Source organism: Falco peregrinus, chromosome 5 (assembly GCF_023634155.1).
Source record: "Falco peregrinus isolate bFalPer1 chromosome 5, bFalPer1.pri, whole genome shotgun sequence".
Taxonomy (NCBI): Eukaryota; Metazoa; Chordata; class Aves; order Falconiformes; family Falconidae; genus Falco; species Falco peregrinus.
The window spans coordinates 61359838-61375822 of NC_073725.1; the positions used below are offsets into that span (position 1 = coordinate 61359838).

Below are 15985 nucleotides of genomic sequence, written 5' to 3' on the forward strand. Positions count from 1 at the left end.
TGTAAGTAAGAATGATTTGAATAGAGAATGCTCATTCCCTGACCAACAGGAGGCTTTGATAAGCTAGACCTGCCATTGCGCATTACCTTAATGTCCAAATGAAGGATGTTGTTGTCATGAAGATATCTGATTCCTTCCAAGATTTGCTTGATATACAATTTGACCTAAAAATTACATCAATTATTAAACAGTTATTAAACATTAATAGTAAATAAGAGGGTCCCTGATTCCACCAGCATTTGTAATATATGAGAGAGGAAGAGTATGAACTAGAAATACTTTTAAAACTAGACTGAACTTCTTATATTAGTCTTGCAGTTGAAATAAGATGTGAGCCAAACATTACCCTGTGGAATGTGTGACCACATTGCCTTGCTGGAGCCTTCTATAGGTCAAAAAGCCCTTTAAAAATAACAACCCTACAAACATGCAAAAAAAAGATATCTAAATCCTCAAGTCTGATGAACTGCATCAACTAAGTTATCTAACTCAAACTCCATTCTGGCTTGGTATAAATCAGGCAAACACATTTAAAACACAAATACATTTAGAAACTGTACAGTAAACCTATTTTCTTGACCATATGTTAATCAAATCTGACTATGACTGAATAAAGAGTGAAGATTTACAGTTAGCTTCAGCTTTGGAAGTTCTCTGCCTTTGGCATTTTATAGTGTTAGTTGACATTTGATCTTTAAAGGTCCCTTCCAACCCAAACCATTCTATCATTTTATGATGCTTCCCTCTGAGTGTTTCTAAGAAAAATCGATTTTACCAATAAATATGGGACAGGACACCTGGCTGCTAGATGGGAAATGTGAAACATCTTGAACTTTGAGCACCAAGGATTCAAAAAAGCCCTTAGAAACCATAATTTCAGCCCTTGATTTGGAGACTGAAAGGGAGGGGATAGAAGTACAGTTGTGAGAGGATAAAATGTTATTAAGCAAGTGGAGACACAGAAGCGCCAGGTAACAGCAAAGAAATTACGGTAATAGAGTGAATATAATCTGCATTAGGCTGGATGCAGTGCTGGTGATCAACACCACTAGCTGGTTCCAGTTATTCCCCAAAGAAACTCAACTTAGTAATGAAAGCTGATGGGAGCACAATTTAAAACCTGTTTCTGTTTTGACTGGTTATCACTGGTTGAAAAACGTTCCTCATATTCATAAAGGAAAATGCAGCTGGAAGATACTCTGGTGGTACCCACCAGCTCTGGACTTTCAAATGAGAAAGAAAGATTACCTCTGCTTCAGTGACAACACTCTTCTTGAATAAACGGTCAAGGAGCTCTTCGCTGGAGCATCTGACAAGGGCATTAAGGGAAAACTGAACTACAGTTCAAAGCTTATTTTTACTTTGTAACCACTGCTATCCAGCTAACAGCAGAATTCACAGGGTGATCTCAGGCAATGTGATGTGTATGCAATTTGTTAAAGTCTCTATTGCAGCAGCATCCTTCCTGCAGAATTGGCTGCTCTAAACCTGTGCTCCCTACAAGCAGGAGCACGGTATCATTTGTACTAAAACCTACGTGTTGGCTATGGGCTTTTCTGCTCTGCACTGCACTTTCCTGGTGCTCACTCAGACTGGATCTCATGGAAACGGAGTCCTTAACTTCCAAATATTTCATAAAAGCATTTTGGTGCTTGACAACTCATTCATATTTGTATATACAAGTACCATGATTTTTCCTAAACCAGCAGAAACATAGTACTTCAGTGAAGAGCTCACAGAGCTGTGCCACCCTGCAGCACAGAGAAAGGTTGTGCATGTCCTTTTATCTCAGGCAAACTCTAAAACTGGTTAATTGCTTAGTTATTTAATAAATGACCTCTACCTAATACTTCCCAGGCAAGCAGCATAGACAAGGATACAACTCCAGAATCAAAATCAGTGTTTTCCGTGTTTCAAACTGATCCAGGAGCCTGGTAATTCTGTCATGGGACAGAGAGGCAAGAATATCCCTCTCTTGATGCGCTCGAGCCTTCGTTTTGCTTCGCAGAGGTATGAACTTGGCAGCACAAGACACTCTGTTCCCTTTGTGCACAACTCGTTTCACAAAGCTGAAGCAACCCCTGTGTACAAAAGAAAGGACGAGCCCTGGTCAGACTTGATTCCAAGCTCCCTTGCACAGCAGGTACAGACTATTCCACGTCCCAGCCTTTGCCAGCTCCTGCTACTCAAGGCTTGAGGTCTCCGACAGGAAAAGCTCATTCTCCCGTGTGTGAGGTGCTGTTGCCCTCTCCTGGCTGTCTCCACAACACCAACAAGTGCACATCAAGGGAAAAGCCCTTTCAGGTGATGACAGCCTCGTGCTGAAGGCTGAGAAGCTCTTGGATCCCATCCGTGGTCAGACACGGTGCCTGGGCATACATCGCGATGGGCTTGGGATGCTGACACTGCCCAGGAGCCATGCCTGGCACCTATCCTGCCAGCCTCTGGCTGGTGGTTTTTCTGGTGGGCGCTACCTGGACCTATGGGCTGTATGGACACCTCCATCCTCTGTCAGAAACCTCTGGAAAGTTTTTCCAGCACATCTGCAATGGGGTGACCTCCTACTTCTACCATTACTTTCACCTTTTCAGACTCTTCCACAGTTGAGCCCACCCCTGCCTCTGGTTACACAGGCTCAGCGACTCAGATGGGCAGTCAGTTATTATCTGGAGTGCTGCTATAAAGCTGGAAAATTCATTTACCTTCCAATCTCCTGCTTAACCTCATAAAGGGAATGGAGCTTTCTCCTGGTGGCCACTTTCTTTGCTGCTTGGTCTTTCTTAGCTTTGGAAATGAAGGAAAAGATCAGTGTTAATAATCACACAACAGTGCTTTGCTAATAGTGTGCAAAGTTATTACAGGACAAGGCAGGAATAATTACAGGGCTCTAAATGTCTGTACAGAATTCAGTGGAGCTGTTCAGTGACAGAACCCATCAATATGAACTTTGGGGCTGCATCTTCACCTGACATGAATCAGAAGAGCCAAGCTCAAGAGCAGAACAGCACCAAAGACATGGCCTCACTTATTTCTGTGGCATTGTATGTTTGTGTAGTAGTCTGAAGTACAGAAAAAAATTATCTCATTTGTGTATATATAGTAGGTCATTAGATCACTTGCTCTTACACTGGATCCTGCTGTACTGGTAATACACAAATGCTACACACGAATACAGAGCAGATACCATGTGGGCACCAGAAGACGACTGCAGCAGAATACACATTGCAATGGCTATGGAAGCAACTCCTGCAGCTGAAAGAACGACATTACCTTCATGTACAATAAGCTCTGCTTTGCACAAAACCTCCCCTCCTGCATTTTTGGCAACGCAGGTATAAACACCACCATCTTCTGAGACAGCATCGTCCACGACTAAGAAATACGTTGTTCCTTCCTTCCCTTGATGGACCCTGTCGCTGTCCGTCAGCAATGAAGTGCCCTGAAAGAATGAAATGACATTTTGGCGCAGGAAAAAACAAGATGGAAACAGATGTTTCCTCTCTTCAAGAAACAAGCTAGAGGAGCAGAGCTACAACACACTGTTTAGGCTAGCAAAGTCTCATGAACAAAATGCTGGCTGAAGCAGTCCCCCATATCTAACTGCTTCTCTGCTTCCACGCCACCCAGTAACATTTTTATATCATAACGCATTGTGGGAATACAGGCCTGGGCAGGATCACCAGGGCTGTGTGGTTTATTCTTCAGGTCTCCCAGCAGACCATGCCTGAGCGGTCAGCTCAGGGAGCACCTTGCTCCTGCCTGGTCTCCAGCTTGTGCTGGCACTTGTGCTGTTTAATATATTCAGAAATACTATTAAAAAAAGGGACAGGAGGGACTGTGTGTGACACAGAGAGCAGATAATGAAGACTGGCAAAAGTACCTTATGAGGCCACCTGTCTGGGCAGCAAAATGCCAGATAAACATATATAATACAATAAATGTAAAGTGATGCGGCCCTATTCCCCCCCATGAAATATCAGCCTCTGAGCTGTTCCTTATTACACCAGAGCAAATCTTCGACTTACAGTAGATCACTCCATAGCAGCACCAGCTCAGTGCCTGGTGGCAGTCAAAAAGTACCAGATGTTAGAAATTCTTAGGGAAGAAATGAAGAGTAAGACAGAAAGCATCATCTTATAAACCCTGGGTTTGCCCAGGGGGTGGTGCTGTTGCAGCAACGCTCTTTCTGTAACAGCTTCCAGGTGAGGATTGACAGAGCAAGTTGGGGCTCTTCAGCCTGGAGTGGGGGCTCTAACAATGCAACATGGCAGAGCTGTAAGAATTATAAATAGCCACTGAGTGGGCAGGGATTAACTTCTCCTTGCAGAAGATGTAAGAGCCAACACATGAAGCTCGTGGTAAATACGTGCAGAACAGCCCCAAAGGGGTGGCACCTCAGGCAACATACTGTCATCGGGCCGGAGTCACTGGCAAACCCCATTGTACGCGCAAGATGTTTGCACGGGGGCAAGAGGAGGCTAGATAAGCACGCGGAGAGCTTCACCGTGGGTTCGTAAGTAGGTATCAGTTCAGCTAGCTTGTGGTAGCCCTGAGTTGCAAATGCCAGAGATTGCAAGAATATGAGCAGGATGTATTGTATTCTTGCCTTGTTCTTATTCTTTTTGAGGTGTTCAGGTGTGCACACGTGCACATGTGTGTGTGCGTGGGAGGGGTTCTTTGCATTTTTGCTTGTTTTTTATGGTTCTTATATTTGTCTGAGTAGCTCATCCTTGCACTTCCCATAAGAAAAAAAAAAAAAAAGGAGTAAAACTTGTGCGCACAAAATACTTAGTCAGACAGAAGAGTTACAGATAATCACTGTAGAACACTGTCATAGTTCAGGGGCATGACAATATTCTGAGGAATAATAAATTATTTCTCCTTCCTTTCTATGGGATATTTGTCCTTAGTCACACACATTTTACCAGTTCGCTGCAGAAAAGACAACAAAGCCTGGAAGTCACACTGACAATTGGAATAAACCACTCTTAATCCCACCCCTGACCCCAAAACTACAGCATACATCTTGGTGGCTCTCAGGAAGGACCCAGGCTCCCCTCCGGCCCATCTTGGCCCCAAAACCATCTTGCTTGCCCTCTCTGCAAAAGGAGCCACAGTAACACTGAAGACAACACAGGGCGAGATGCATGGTTGGTGGTTCCAGCGAGAACTGTGGATGGTTCAACAAAGCCTACAGATATGACCCAGAATCAGTGTAAGGGGTGTGGGATGAAAAAGCAAAAGAAAAGCCCCCCAGAAGTACGGCACTGCAGTCCTCCCTTCAGCCAGAGACAAGCCTGCACTTACCTTAAACCACAAAACAGTAGGCTGAGGGGTTCCTTCAATGACTGCCTGAAATTTGGCACGCTCCCCAGAATTCACCTGCACATCCTCTATTGTCACTTGCATATAGGGAGGACCTGGTGAGACACAAGGGTTTGCTGCATGCACAATACCATAAATTTATTCATAGTGTGCTGATGTAAGTTGAGTTACTCAAATGGGATGTATAGGACTGGCCATTTAGGATATAACATTAGCTTAATGTCAAATCAAGAGATACCACAGGAATATATTCAGATTTCTTATACTGACATTACTTTCAGCCTTCTTGTCTTCTTGCTTATCTGTTACTTTTTGTTCAATAAGAAGTTGCTGCTCAAGAAATGAACTATTTAAAAATACGGTTATTACCAAAAGATAAGACAATGGCAATCATGGGATGTGGGAAAGGGAAACAAGGTTCATTCTTACTTGTTGGGGTCTTTGGGGTCTTCTCCTCAGTCTTATACACACAAGTTCTTTCTGTGGTCTCAATATAAACTTCACTGTGTACATCCCAGACCACATCTCCTTCTCTTCTGTACCAGTCTCCTGCCCCTGTGGCTGGTGATGTTCTTTCAGGAAGCCCAAGAGAAAAGATCATTACATAGTCACATAGTAGAGAGAAAGAGGATTACACCCTGCCACTGACCTGTGTGTTTAACCACCAGACAAATAATTATTTACTTAATGTTAATACAAGAAGAATTTTGTTCTGGGGGAACTAATTTCTCTCCAACCCTTCCTAACCTTGCACAATGCGTGTGTAAACAGGATTCTATAAATACTAACAAGCCTACAAGAATTAGTTCAAGTCGCCAACTGCTTCCTCCACCACGGAGGAGTTGCTTTTCTTGCAGCAAAGTCTGCCACATTTGGGATTCTGTATATTGCGATGGGTATTTACCTGGTAATAGGAACAGTGTGTTCCTGCACGCTTTCATCTCCAGCAGCTGCCCCTTCATGGCCAGGACTGGGGCTGGGCTTTGGCACACTTGGTTCTTCAGGGGGAATCTGCCTTTGGGCTTCGTCTGGCAGCAGAAATAGGGCAAGTTAGACACATCACCTGTGACAACACACCTGAAAGCCAGAGCAAACCTTTGGAGCCTTCTCTAGTCTGCCTTGTGTCAGAACCTAGTCCCTCTGACCTCAGCTGAGTGCAACCACTGAAGCTAAGAGAAGAATTTGACCCTTTTAAGAAGACCACATGAAGCAAAGGGCTTGGATAACATCAGAGAGACTGACCAGCGGCACATCGCTGACTGGGCAAAACTAACTTTTCTGTACGGAAACACACACAGACCAAAATAGGAAAGGCAGTCAGTAGGGACAGGAAGAAATTGGATGATGGAAGGATAGCATGAATTCAGTACATCCTTTATAGGACATTATTTAAGTGTGAGTTACAGCTCTTGGCTATGATGAAATCACAGAATTATTTGGGTTGGAAAAGACTTTTAGGACCATCAAGTCCAACTGTTAACCTAACACTACAAAGTCCACCACTAAACCATTATTATCTGCCGCTAAATTATGATTATTTTACCAAATATATCTTAAAAAAATGGTTTGATGTTCCATTCCAAAAGTACAGACTGTCTTTTGATATTGACCACTGGATTCACCCCATAGCATAAAGTACATCATCTCCTTTTGCATCTGAGAAGAAAAGGTTAAATCAAGAGGACCTTCTCCCCAGCAGGAAGGACCTTTTGGGGAGCACTCTGGGGATGTTTGGTGCTGGCTGGGTTTGGAAAGAAGCAACATTTTCTAGAAATCACATCAGACAGCTCATTGGGATGGAAAACATGGTTATTCAAGGCATTATTGGCAGGGTCAGAGACTCCAGGCAGGTGGGATTGTGCTTTCCTGTTGTCAGCACTATCAAAATATTTGCCTTCTTTTTATTCAAATCATGTGCTTATAGGGACAGTTGTCAAGTCTCCATCTTCTTAAAATAATTCCCCATATTAATAACACGTTTCATTTTCTCACACGAAAGGACTGCAAAACCATCTCATTCCCTGTTGTATTATCATTGTAGTTATAACATTTTACTTATGATTTTTAAGTCATCCTGCTTCACCGGAGGATTATTTTCCCAGATGATGTCCTACTAAAAAGGAAAAAAGGTTTTAAAACCCTGTCATTTTTTTATGCAGTTAGTTTGGGTCTGATTCCATGAAATGTTTCCATCCTTGTGGATGGACAAGAATATATTTTTTTTTTTCAAACAGCACCTGGAGTTTGAGGGCTGAAGGCTCCTTGACATTGTCCTTTTAAGTTAACACTAGTGGAGGACAGTTACTTTGACTTGACACAGCGACAGCTCAGACAAGTTGGTATGGCAGAAGGAGAAGGAAGAGTGGAAGGTTTTCTGCTTTTTCATGTTTCTTTTACAAACAATGCAAAGACGAAAGACTCATTCTCCTGGCAAGACACAGTCACACGCATTGATTCTAATCACACAGAAACTGCTAAGGAGTCTGTCAAGGCTTCAGGGCCAGTGAAATGCAGGTGAACTGGATGCACTCAACATCCCAGAAAGTCTCTGACAGTTGATACAGGGGTGTTCAATGCATTTTCAGCTTGTTTATGGCAAACAATAGAAGTAAAGCCACCTCTCTTACCCATCCCACCAAATCAAAAAACAAATGGTTTCTAAAAAATGTAAAGGGATCCCACCCACCCTTCTCCCCCCCCAGAAAAAAACCCGAAGCAAGTCTAAGGTCAAAAGCCCAGAGGTGGAAAAAAAATCCTCTATCCATCCATTTTGGGCAGGTGATGAACCAAACTCTACTTCAGACACAGTTTTCAAACACCTCCTGTTTCCAGAAAGGTCTGCCCCAAACTTGTGTCCGACCTAACCCCGACCCACAGCCCCATGTTCTTTGGGCCTGAATGCCCTCTCTTAATCTTCCACTGCTCAAAACACAGTGAATCAGAAAAATAAGGGGAAAAAACATCATTAGTGGTGTGCTCGATACTTGTTTCCCTCTTGACTCCCATGGGACCTTTTCTAGACCCACACCAAACGTACCATGCCCTCCCGCTGCCTGGGTTTGGGTACCGGCTTCCTGGACCAGCACAGAGGGCCCGGCTGCTGGGTCTGAAGGAACGGACCCAGGGAGGCCAAGGCCACCGGCTCCTCCTCGCATGCCTGGGGGAAGAGTCACCAGCAGTGACGCTGAGTCCACCAGTTTCTTTAGAGCTGTCTTGATCTCCTTATCAGCACGCTGAAGTGAGGCCTGGACAGTGGTCTCCATCTCTGACTTTGGGGAAGTCAATCCTACAGACAAGAACAACAGCTTTTCTCTCTTCAGGGTAAAAAGAAAATAGCAGCATCCAACCCATGGAAATATTTGCAATTCTACCATTTTCCCCTCCGAGAGCAGACAGCTGATGCAACAGTGCGTTATTCCAGAAGAAGGAACATAGCTAAGACTTAACATAATAAGGTTCGCACAACACGCTTCAGAAAGACATATCTCACCAGGCTGAGGACACTGCGCCACACTGCACACACATGGCCTCTCCCCAGACAGTGGAACAAAGGATCCATCTCCCAGCTCAACCCTACGTTGGCTGCTCTGTCAAAAACACCTTCGTTAAGATCAATGACATGAAGCCAATGGTGACCCCATTGCACTGGCACAGACCCTGCGTGCAAGGAGGAGGTTATTCTCCCAGGGGAGGAGGAGGAGTGAGCAGGCACTAGCCTCATCGATGACTCTGGAGAAGGGCAGGGGAAAGAAGGGAGAGATGTTCAGCTTCATGAGCTTTGAGAGAATGGCAGAGAAGCTACTCCTTGCTCTAAAATAACATATTTGTCCTGCTTTGCAATATCTCAATATTTTTGCTGGGCTTTGCGCTAGAAGGTACCTGAGGCTTTCAAATTTGTACTGGCCTATGCCTTTGGAAGATAATCTAGAAGCAAAATCACCTGGCCTAGTAATGCACAGTGTATAGGGAAGCATTAAACAAATGAAGATATAGCTTCTGCTTCAAGAAACTCATGCTTCTGAAGACAGAGAAAACAAAAGCCTTTGCAAACAGAAAAATGGATTTTCAAACATATGCCTTTGTGGAATGGCCACCCAGGAGACAAATACTGTGGTTTCATCCCTGGTCAGCGCTGGTAGAAGCAGCTAGGCTAGGATGGGATCATAGGACCTCAGGAGTTCATCTCATCCAATCTCCTGCCCAATATACCTTCCACAAATCTTGACGAGGTGCCACAAAGGGGCACCCGATACCTAAGGAAACGCTCCAGTAACCATAAAGCCAGACAAAATGCATGTCAGATTAAGACAATTCATCATGTTCATGATGTGATTGCTTGCCAAGCAAGAGTGCAAACGTGAAATGACATGTGGTTCAAGCAGATAGTAAGAGCACTTGCACACAAACGGTTCTGACTAGTTCAAAGCCATTGGCACAGGAGCACGTCCAGCTGTTTGGATTCGACCCCTTTCCTGGCCTTATGGAGCTACGTCCCCATGGCAGACCTCAGCAGGTAAAGCTGAAGGCCATGTTTGGATCAGCCCCCTGTGAAGACATCTCACTTGATTTTTGTTTTCAGTGTCCTCCCCATAACCATACTGGTTATGAAATATTTCAGTTCTGGGTTTGTTGATGGAAAAAGCAAGTTTTGCTCACACCATGTCCCAGACTGCCCCTCAGTGTTCATCAGCACTGTGCCGGGTGGAAGATCTTTAAATGTTTTCCTAGATAAACTGATTCTCTGGTGTTCCTGTTGTGATTGCGGTCAATTGGTGCTGTCCTATGAGTTGGAGAGCTGCTAACGAGTGAACTGTTTGGAAAGGCATGAACCATTCTTAGTATCTCTCAAAGAGAAAATATATTCACAGGTACATGCACACAGGTGATGTATGACAAGTCTCCCCCATGCTGCTAATACCACCCCTTTCCTCCCTGTTCAGGGTTGTTACACACTATGATCCTGCTGACCCGAGGAACTTTAATATTAGCTGAGGTACGTCATCATCGCAGTGATGGACAGCCTGTTTCCCAGTTCTAATACCTCAGCCGCAAACCTTCCCACCCCACATCTCCTTCAGCCAATAACCAAGAACACCAAACTGACACATATTTTGAAGACCTAATTCAGCCTCAGAGAAGGACCAAAGAGGATGAGCATTGTTCAAAATTATCGACTCACAGATCTGAGTTGTAGGTATCCCTAAAAACAGGCTCTGCCACTTCAACACCTCTGAAACCGTCCACAAAAAAAAGGAGTCAGAGCCCAACTGCATTAATCTTCTTGGGTTGCAACCCAGCTCCTGCTGAAGTCAATTGGAGCTGATGGACCATCAAGTGCCGTTAACAGAGAAGAACACAGAAACCCAGTGAGTTCAGTGACAGCTGATGCAAGACATTTATTGATATAAACTCAGCATCTAACAGTATCTCTTGCATTTGACTATTTCTGGTATGTTTTTTTCTTTTTGTACCTCAAGCAAACTGAAGTTTCCACTTTATTAATACCCATTTATCTGCAGGAATTTTAGTAAAACATTCTTTGTATTAAAATTTTTAATACAGCTGTATGTTTTCACCTACAAGAAATAAACCCCCACACGTCTCATTAGTTATCTACATAGTGTAATCACAAGCATAATTTTTAACCTCTAGGAAAATATTTTGAAAGTATATGTAATTGACTTGTCATGAACCTTTCACTTTTTGAACAGTCCTGCATAGAATTTTAAAAATTCCTTTCAATTGATTCTCTTTTACTTAAATTGCAAAAGAAAATGTAAACAGATGTTAATTGCTTTGAGTTAATGAATCAAAGTATAGTTATTTTTTCTACAACCATCTGAACTGCAACCTTTTAGCTCCTTTAGAAAAACCTGAGCATCAACTACAACAGGAGGAAACCTCCACTTTTATTTTTTCCCCCACTTTATTATCTTTTGGATTAATATTATATTTTTGAAGACTACCATAGGGCGAATTCTCTTCTCAGTAGTATCTTTGCAAATGTGAATCAAATTACCTTCCTTCTGTGGAGTTACTCTAGATTGATACTGGAATAACTGAGATCAGAATCAGACCCAATGGAAAAGAAATAATTTTAGTTTTGAAAGTATTTCCTTGTGGCATGTCTGCTACTTTCCAACGTACAGTGCAATATATGAAAAAGGCACTAATGTATATCCTTCCTATCACTTAATAATAAAACAAACAGTATAAAGCAAGGAGATGTTATAAAAAATGGGAGAGTAACATAAAAGAGGCTTGATTTATTTTACCACATGTAATCACTGGAAAAGCATCCTATATTCTGAGGGTAGGGCACATGATATTACACATAACATCCTGTTTGGATACCGAAAGTAAAAGGCTCTGAAATCAATACATTCGTTTTAGGGAGCACATGATCAAGGTGCAACCACAGAAGGAAAAATCTACTCTTCTGTGCCAGCACCTTTTGTGAATCCAGTCCCTGTTAGCGGCAATATTGTCGGGGGGGCTCCAGAACAAGCTCCACAGTATTACCTCACTGGGAAACACTGAGACAACATCACACGCACATTTCCAAGGCAGAAACTCACTCTGTTCTTTCTCTTCATGCTAGTTAGAAATTCAGCTGCGTCTGAGCATTTCTCGTTTCCCTGCACCACCTAAATGAAAACATTTTCTATTGCAACACTTCTACACAACTCAGCCAGGACGAGGTGTCGGGACTTTTCACCCCGTATCTCTGCCAAGGGCCAGTGCTTGGTCCTACTGAGATCAATTACAAACTCCAGCTGACTTCAACTGGGACCAATATTTCAGCCTATGAGCTCAATTCTTTCCAGGGCTGAGCAACCTGTTGAAGGTCTGTGCAAACATTGATTTTTGGTGAAGCCAACAGAAGTGGGCCATGCTCAGCGCATCTTAGCCTTCCCCTTGATCAGCGCTCCCCCTGTAAAGCTCCAGAGAAACTCCACAGAAGGTAGCACCTCTACAAGACAGCTCAACATACATGTCTACAGTAACATGATGCAATTGCAACGGGCAGTGCTTCCAAGCAGCCCAATACATTTTCAACAGATGTATTTTTCAACCAGGCACTTATGGTAAAGACCTCTTTTCTTTATGTTTGGTTGTTTTTTTTTTTAAACTGTCTTTGTGCTCCTGCTACTTTGCTGTAGCTCTGCAGTGAATTCCTGTTAGCACATACAGGAGACATCACACATCAATCTATTCAGAGTAATGTTTCAACACTGGCACGTACAGGAGACCAAATGTTCTTCCAGTAATACTTATTGACAAAGACCACATCTGTGGTTCTTTGTATGTGTTAGTGTTTGATTATAGATGCAGAAGTCATTTTGTGCAGCACCTTAATCTTTTGGTGCACGTTAAGTAAATCTATATTTTAAAAGATATGGTTTATAAATCCACTGCACTAGAAAACAGATTAATAAAACCTGTATCTTTAGACAACTAGGAAGTGGACTTGAAAATAGCAGTCATTTAAAAAAGATGGTCTTTTTAACTTAAAGCAGAAGAGAACAATGAAACTCTTGCCTCCTCAAGTCAGTGTGATTCTCAATAGTCAAATTCAGATTTCAACCAAAGGGTCTGAGCAGGCCTTTGCATCCCTAGTAAAGGCAATAATTTCTGTATGTTTCATTTTGTGGCAGAAGTTTAAAATGGAACCAGACTGTGCATGTTGAAAGGTTTATGAAGAAATTTTGAGAGCTAATTGGTGTCCAGAGTGTATAGCAGAGTCAAAGCAGTGTGATGCTTCATGACTTTCAGGCACATACAGTGACAGGAGGTCGCTTTAGCTGGAAATAGTCCTCCTGTCCTGGGCTGCTGAAGGATGCTGAAAAGCTTAGATACTTTCAACTTCTTGCCACACTGTAATGTACAAATGGGCACTTGAAGTAATTTTTAAGTTCATGGGCAAAAATGCACTTATTCATTCATATTTCTGTCATAGGCAGGAGAATCAGGCTTTTCCTAAATCTACCAACACTACTCCACTATGGAATGATATATGTTCACCTTGATCAAAGCTTTTAAAATTTCAAACTTTTCTGACAGACGTGTTCCCTTTAAGACTGGAAAAGCTCAACATATCGTATTTAAATATATTTTCCTCAAAGGTATTCCCTTGTACATGTTACCTTGTGATCTTCATCACCAATTCCCCTCACCTACAACAATTGTAATTAGTTGGTTTTTTTTTTCTAAAATGCTGCTTTCTTTTGTGTTGAAAATTATGCTTGCATCTGCTCAGCTTTGGGAGAGGTCTTCTGTGCTGATGTGCAAGGTAACAGGCTCGCCGACAGTCCCATAGTTGAGGGTTCTTGTGGAAACTTCAGTTTTAAAGCTTGACTGTCCGTTGTCTGCTGAGAGCTGGACTTCGGTGCAGAAAGATGGTTTTACTGTGAAGGAGGGACCAGGAGAAGCTGCCGCTGTTGCTGCATGCATTCCAGGCGTCACTGCCATGCAGGCATCGCTCACGTGGAAAGAGATGTTTGAAGGTCCCACAGACTGCACACCGGTTATCCTAGATGCTGACATGAACATGCTTGCAGGAACATGCTCCTCAAACTGGCTGAAAAATGTTTGCCTGGGCTGGGACACAACAGGCCTCACCAGATTCAGCAGCACCGGCTTCCCAATTGTTGGCTCGTTAATCTCTGTCTGGAGCACAGAGATCTCGCAGGGTTTCTCTGCTGTATGGTTCTGATCATCACACCCATAGGTCTCCCCTTCTTCAGGAACATAATCTTCAAGATCCTCCAGAGTTAATACTTTGCCATTGTGGGTTAAGATTTTGCGATCCCGGGTGCTAAGGTCGTCGGTCTGTAGTTCCTCTGGTTCGTCAACTATCACGACATCATGCTCTTCTGGAAGAGCATCTTGCATTGCTTCAGGTACCCCCTCTTCCACAGGCCAAGATACATTTGATTCATCTACCTCTTCCTTAACCTCTGGACTCGCTAGTGAGAACAGAAGCTCCTGCTGGTCTGCACCAGCTGTCTCAAAACTGAAGACCAAAGGCTCACCCCCACAGGCAAGCAGCGGGGAAGCCACGTCTGACTCATAGTGAGCACTTGTTTCCTGTGGGAAGCTTTTTTCCTCGGTTCCATAATCCATAAATAAATGATTTTCTAGTTGTTCGGACCCAGTCGGGGAGCTTCTGTCTTCGTTGCTGACTTGAGCTCCTTCCTGCTCAGTGATGTACACCAGGGGCTGGATATCAGCTTCAGAGAGACTGTCATTAGGCAAAGATTTGGACTGTTCTACCAATTTATTGTTGGAGTTGTTGGTGTTTGGATCATCTTCTGGGGAACGCCTAGGCCTCGAGCTGGGAAATGTGAATGTTAACACCCCCGAGTCATCTTTTTCTTGTTTTGCTGGGGAAGAGCCTCTTTTCCTTGCAGGTTTTGGCGTTTTTTTCACCTTGAATTCAATTATTTCCTCCACTTCAACCCATTTTGGCTTTTTCTCTTCCACCTTGGTCTCTAAGAGGACATCTCTGGCTGCTGCTCCTTGCCTGTCCTCTGGTTCTGTGACAAAAAGCACGGGAACAGCAGACTTTGGTGTCACCTCCTGCTCGTGTCTGTGGACAGGCTGCCTGATCTTTGAGACATACACTGGCTCTGGAGCTGGCTCTGCTCTGGGGGAGCGGGAAGGCGAGTGGCCTGAAGAAGAACGTGCTGGAGAAACCCTTCCCCTTTGTCTTGGGTTCTTCACCACAGTGGTTATTGTTTCCTCTCTGATGACAGAAAGGGTTGGGAGTTGGCAGGAAGACGAGACTTTTCGGGGAGCCACACTCCATCAGCACATGCCAATGTCGGTCAAGGCGCTACAGTGGGGTTAGTTTTGTGAGAACGCCAGCTTTTGGTGAAGCGTGTCATTTCGGAAGGGATACACACGCAACGCACACACCCACATGCCCATCACCCCCTACTTTCTGAGCCAGGGAAGCCCTCTGTTCCCCTTCCCCCAGGTGGGCCCTAGCTCCATTAACCTCCTTGAGCGCAAGACCACAGAGGTATGTTCACTGAGAAATGTTCTTCTGGATGCTGCTATATTTCACGGGCTTGTGTTGACCACCTACTCTGCTACTTTAGACCCATATAGCAGTTTCACCCAAAGATTTTAACACTCAAGGAGTTTAACCTTTTCCTGGGTATCCTTGGCTAAAATCCTGGCTTCATCAAACTCAGTGGCAAAATGCCCTTTATTAGAGTAGGGTCAGTAGGTTCCTCTTTTTTAATAATTGTAACATATCTCTTTTTTATTGAAGACTCTATTGAGATCAGAGATATGCATTTTTACATGCAGAACAGTTACGTTAAAAGGGCATTAAACATCTGGAGACCAGGAAAAGAAATTAGAACATTTCCTGCACAAGTCATCTACCCCAAAATGTACTTATTTTTGCTTTTCACAATATCATTCTTGCAGACACAGCCTGATCCTGCTACCACCAATTGACAGGGGAGCACCAAACCAATCTGGGATGCATGATTATAATTTCTCAGCATGTTTCTGCTGGCCTTACTTTAGATTTTTTGGACATATCGAAAGCAGTTGGGACTTTTCAGCATCCCCGTATAAATACGCAGCTTGTGTCAAAACAATCTTCTCTGCTCACATGCCAGGACAAGCATCAAGTTTAAAT

At 43.5% G+C, this 15985-nt stretch overlaps 1 protein-coding gene across 1 annotated transcript in view; it reads right to left on the reverse strand.

The window, feature by feature from the left end:
• The window catches only part of OBSCN (obscurin, cytoskeletal calmodulin and titin-interacting RhoGEF), a 184266-nt gene that overhangs the window by 18561 nt on the left and 149720 nt on the right, over positions 1–15985 (reverse strand). The window contains exons 93-101 of the mRNA XM_055805894.1: positions 8363–8611; positions 6230–6353; positions 5755–5897; positions 5308–5420; positions 3271–3439; positions 2703–2784; positions 1881–2081; positions 1249–1309; positions 87–164 (exon numbers count right to left, since the gene is read on the reverse strand). Coding sequence (XP_055661869.1) covers positions 87–164; positions 1249–1309; positions 1881–2081; positions 2703–2784; positions 3271–3439; positions 5308–5420; positions 5755–5897; positions 6230–6353; positions 8363–8611 — 1220 coding nt within the window. The remainder of the gene's footprint in view (positions 1–86; positions 165–1248; positions 1310–1880; positions 2082–2702; positions 2785–3270; positions 3440–5307; positions 5421–5754; positions 5898–6229; positions 6354–8362; positions 8612–15985) is intronic.